Raw genomic sequence first — 5,443 nt, 5'->3', positions numbered from 1 at the left:
GAGGGTGAAGTGACTGAGGGCTTCAGTGCTGATGGGAACTCTTTGGCTTGAGATCATAGGCTATTTAATAATAAAGGTGTAGAAGTCACAAACTAAGATGTTAAGACAAGGTGGTATTAGAACAGATCATATATAAACAGGAAGATCAACCATCCAAGTGTCCTCAAGGAACAGAGTGCATTGGGGGAACTTCTGGAAAGGTATCTTTCCAGATACTTAGAAAAGGGAACTTAGAAAAGGTATCTCAGCATTGCCTTTGAAAAAGGAGGACGTTTCTAACTGTTGGTAGAATTCAGTGAAATCATAAGAACCAGGAAAGTAGGAAATCAGTTCAAATGTTATCACCACTTGCAAGGATAGAAACTCATAGAGGACCCTCATCACAATGGAATACTTATTTCTTACAGAAAAAAGATTTTTGTCATCACCCTCTTGAAGGCCTCCTTCATATCTTTATTTCTAAGGCTGTAGATAAGGGGGTTCAACATGGGTGTAATGATCCCATAGAAGAGGGAAACCATCTTTCCCCAGTCCTTAGAGGTGGATGAAGGTGGTTGTAGATACATGTAGATGGCTGTACCAAAAAAGAGAGTGACCACAACCATGTGGGACCCACATGTCCCAAAAGCTTTTCGTCGTCCTTCTGCTGACCTGATTCTCAACACTGCTTGAGCTATAAAGCCATAAGAAATGAGGATCAATGTCACTGGAATTAGCAGAATTAATACACTAAAGAAAAAGAGCTCAGACTCAATGGGCTTTGTGTCAGCACACGACAACTTGAGAAGGGCAGGCACCTCACAGAAAAAGTGGTCCACTTCCTGGCGACCACAGCGTGGCATGTTAAGGGTCAAGGAAGACTGCAACACTGAATTACCAAAGCCAGTGAACCACGAGAAGGCTACCACCTTTAAGCAGAACCAATGATTCATAATAACTACATAGTGCAGTGGTTTGCAGACTGCCACATATCTGTCAAAGGACATGACAGCCAGGAGGAGACACTCAGTAGCTCCCAGGGCCAGGAAGATGATGAGCTGTGCCACACAGCCACCGTAGCTGATGGTCTTTTTGTTGAGACAAATATTTGTCAACATATGAGGGACTGTGCTTGTGGTATAGCACAGATCTAAGATGGAGAGATTAGTGAGGAAGAAATACATGGGTGTATGAAGTTTGGGATCCAGAATGCACACCATCATGATGGACACATTGCCAAAGATGGTGAATGTATATGATATTAATAGAAGCACAAACAGGGGCATTTGTAGCCAGGGCCTGTCTGAGAAGCCAAGTAGTATAAACTCTCTTGCGGAGCTCTCATTAGCCCAATTCATGATGACTCACTTATTTTTCTTCCTAAAAATATAAAATAGGAAAGTAGTCAGTAGATAATTATTGAAAACTCTTATTGAAACCGAACTTAGATTAATTATAATGAATGATTCAACACCAAACATAATTGACGGTAATCATAAGTTACTATAAATTTATAGTTTATGAAATACGATATGATTCTCTTAGGTTAGAAAGTAGTTCTGTCTTAGCAGTTATGTTTAACTTACTTTATGAGGTAAATCATTACTTTTGAATGACAAAGTATATAAACGTATATGCAGGGAGCACAGACAATTGTAAATGCCCAAGACATTTCAATTTTTCTCCGTTTTGTTAGGTGTGCACAAAGTATCTTCAGGTGTACATTAGATTCTGCTGTACAGTATGATGATTGACACTTACACACAGTTGTGCTCATCAAAACAGGTACACTCCTTAGTACCCATATCAGATTTTCACCTGATAATCTAATCGCTACTTGACTGAAATGTGACAGATAGATGAAAATCTACATTTTATTGCTATTATGACTCAGTGTACATGAATACTCTGCATACCCAGTAGTGGTGAGGGCTAGATCCAAATCCTGGACCTAAAGGCCATTCTTTTTTCTATACCATATCTCCTCCCCTGTATACAGAGAACACAGCAAGACTGATTAAAGACCACATGCCAGTGATTATACACCAAATAGAACAGCAAGAATCAAATAATCAAGTTGATTTTCCTCAGTGTGGAAGTTATCAGTTATCAGATAAGTTATCAGTTAAGAGATAAAACCCAAGTGCACTTAAGTTTCTCAATCCACCTTGTGTTTTTAAATGCAGGGTCATTAGTAGGACTTACACCATTGGAATTTACAAGTGTGAACATAGTGAGTGATGCTAGACAGAGAATAGGGTACTGCAAAAGAGGGTAACATGAGAGGAGAGACCTACCTCACACTGGGTGGAACAGCTTTTACAGCAGGTGAAGCACAGGCCGCTGTGCACCTGCAGCAGCTTGAGGAGAGAAGGCATGAAGAATTTAATTCCTTCCATTATATGTGGGTTAAATTTCAGCGTTTTAGCTACAGATGCACATTATTCCTTGGTAAATAACACCTTCAGTGGAAAAATGCAAGAGGAAATGAGATTTGACTTTTGTTTGGTTTACATGTAAAGTTGAATTTTTCTCAGGAAAAATTATGATACATAAAGATAAAAGATAAATGCAAGATGGAAAAAATGTGTGGTGTTTATGGCAAAAATGATAACTATCTTAAAACATACAGAATTACTATATAATAATTATGAGACAAGATAAAAAATCCAATTAAAAGTGAGCAATTGACTTAAATGAGCAATTGGGGAAGAAAAAATAAAGCAAGTTTAAAAAGAAAAGATATATGATTTTTCTATCAATAAGAAACAGAAATCAAAATTAACCAGGAAATGTCACATTGTATAATCATTTGGTAGTGTTAGAAAAAAATCACCTTTAAAAGTTAGCTGTTAGAAACACATCCTCAGGATATACCACCTGCCTACATTTATTCTTAGCTGTGTGAGTGTGAGCAAAGGCGAAAGTCCTTTTGCCACATTTAGAACAAATCGCTATACTGATAATAAGGGGTCCTGTGAAAGCCAAATGAGGCACTGCACACGTCAGAAGTCAGGACGGTGCTGGAGACAGCAAGCTTCACTGAGTGTGAGCTTCTCATCACTTAGAGTATCACTGACATCCATCATTAGTGCTAATTATTAACATCATGATGGGCCATTGTCTCAGCTTGGCATGAATATAAGAAGAACAGAACCAAATTATTGTTGGTGGTGCCAACAATTATTGTAAGTTCATAATTTTATGAAATGATTAAACATATATGTCACTTTTTCTTTGCTTCTAGCATAATACTGAGAACATGGTTTCCAGTAAATGGAAGTCAAGTCAATGGTTAGTAGCAGGTGCTGGCTTATCTGAAGGGCGTGGGCTATAAAAGGACTCTACTCAACTGCTGTATTTTCTCCAATTTTCATGTGTTCTGCTCTACCCAAGTGTCATATGTCAGTGTGATCTGCTCATTCCGATTGCTCTTTTCCATTATCAGAAAAATGGACTCACCTCTTGACAAAGCACACATTCATTTTGCTGTCATCTTACCTCTTTCCTATTCACATATCCTGCAGTAATCAAAAGAAACTTTAAATACCACGAATTCTTTTTTTGCTTAAAAACATCCCTCTGACAGTTCTAATGCATGGAGATAAGATGGTGAAAGGTACATTCTGAATGGTCAAATGATAACTAAGGTTGTTTGAATCACTGAAAATACTTGACATCCATTTTAAAATTCCTAGGAAACAAACTGAACAGTGATTATTTAAGCAGAGGTAAGAACGTGGGTAAGGTGAGTAAGCGACAGAATTCCCTGCTGCAGCCAGGACTCACCTTCCTTCCAAGTGTCAGAGAGATACCCCTGCCTTTCTGTGTGCATGTTTCAGAGATGGTTGGTAAACGGAGAGCCTCTTTGAGCTGTCAACCCTTGTGACATTCTTATTTAATGACCTTTTCCTCACAGATTGGAACGATATTAGCATGCAACCTGGGCTGCATCACAAACATAAAATATGAGTAAACTCCTTAGGATGAAATAAAAATGGTTTATAGGTATGTGTTCAGTCACTGGGGCATATGTTTGATTGATGCTGACTATGCTCACCACATTCCTAGCAGAGTTTATAGTGGGAAGCTGATTTCATAGATATCTACAACATCAGCAGAGCCCTTTAAGAAAGGGCTACTTATTCCCACAGTGCCGTGTCCTCTATCTTAGCCCCAGGGATTCCAGAGTCCCTCCAGTTTAATTGGTCATTGTGTCCAGAGAGGAAATAATGAACTATATTCCCAACTGCACTGGCAGGGTAACACAGGCACACAGGTGGTTCATAAATGTTAAAGCCAGGGGGAAGATGCTAGTCATGAAACTTAAATCATGAATGATGAGTTTGGAGATGTTTACTCAGGACAGCACAAGGCTAAATGAACTTATAGCCCAAATTCCATTATATGGTCTCATGGTCAAATAGTGAGCCCACATTTAGTGTTTATTCCTATTGTTCCTTGAAATTTGTATGCATGTGTTTAGACTACATCTGCTAGGGATATGCAGCATAAATAACTATATCAAACAGATTCAACACATGTAAATTTTCATCTTGAAGTTTAAGGTTGGCATGAATCCACCAGGGCAGAGCTAGTAGAATGATGGGGGATTGCAATGGAATAGATTTTGAAGATAAGTTGATTTCTGCAATTAGTAATTTAATATGTGCCCACCTAAGATTTTGGTAAAATAAAGAAAACTGAAATTACATTGAGCACCAGCTTAGATATACCCTAAAAGTCGCTTTTTGAAATTTTATTATATTTATTTTCACTTATTTTTATTTTGTATATAATGTATTTTATGAATTATAAAATCATATAGAGAATATAATCGTTATTTATATTATAAAATTTTCTTTTTTTATTAAATATTAAACCATCACAGTTAGCATATACTCATATGCATTTCAGGTGTAGAGTATAGTAATTCAATAATTCTGTACATTACTCTGCACTCTGCAGGATCATTGTACTCTTAATCCCCTTCTCCTATATCATCGATTCTTCCACCACCTCCCCCCTGGTAACCAATAGGTTGGTCCCTATAGTTAAAAGGCTGATTCTTGGTTTTACTCTTTTCCCCCACTTATGTTCATTTGTTTTGTTTCTTAAATTCCACATATGAATGAAATCATATGGTATTTATCTTTCTAAGACTGACTTGTTTCACTTAGCATTATACTCTGTAGCTCTATCCATGTCATTGCAATTAACAAGATTTCTTTCTTTTTGATCACTGAGTGATATTCCATTGTATATAAATATCACGCCTTTCTCCATTCATTAGTTGACACACACTTGGGCTCTTTCCATAGTTGGCTAGTGTCGGTAATGTTGCTGTAAACATTGGGGTGCATGTGCCCCTTCAAATCTGTATTTTTTTATCCTTTGGGTAAATACCAAACAGAGCAATTGCTGTATTGTAGTGTAGTTCTATTTGCAACTTTTTGAGGAAACT

General features: G+C 37.5%; 1 protein-coding gene across 1 annotated transcript; it reads right to left on the bottom strand.

Moving 5' to 3' along the window:
- Positions 1-401: 401 nt before the first annotated feature.
- LOC122218914 (putative olfactory receptor 2B3) lies at positions 402-1,337 on the bottom strand. Its single transcript, XM_042937221.1, has one exon. It carries the CDS (start codon positions 1,335-1,337, stop codon positions 402-404), a length of 936 nt encoding a protein of 311 aa, XP_042793155.1.
- Positions 1,338-5,443: the final 4,106 nt, after the last annotated feature.

This window comes from Panthera leo, chromosome B2, assembly GCF_018350215.1.
Source record: "Panthera leo isolate Ple1 chromosome B2, P.leo_Ple1_pat1.1, whole genome shotgun sequence".
Taxonomy (NCBI): Eukaryota; Metazoa; Chordata; class Mammalia; order Carnivora; family Felidae; genus Panthera; species Panthera leo.
Note: the sequence above shows the minus strand (reverse complement) of the source record. Positions and strands in the feature narration are given on the sequence as shown.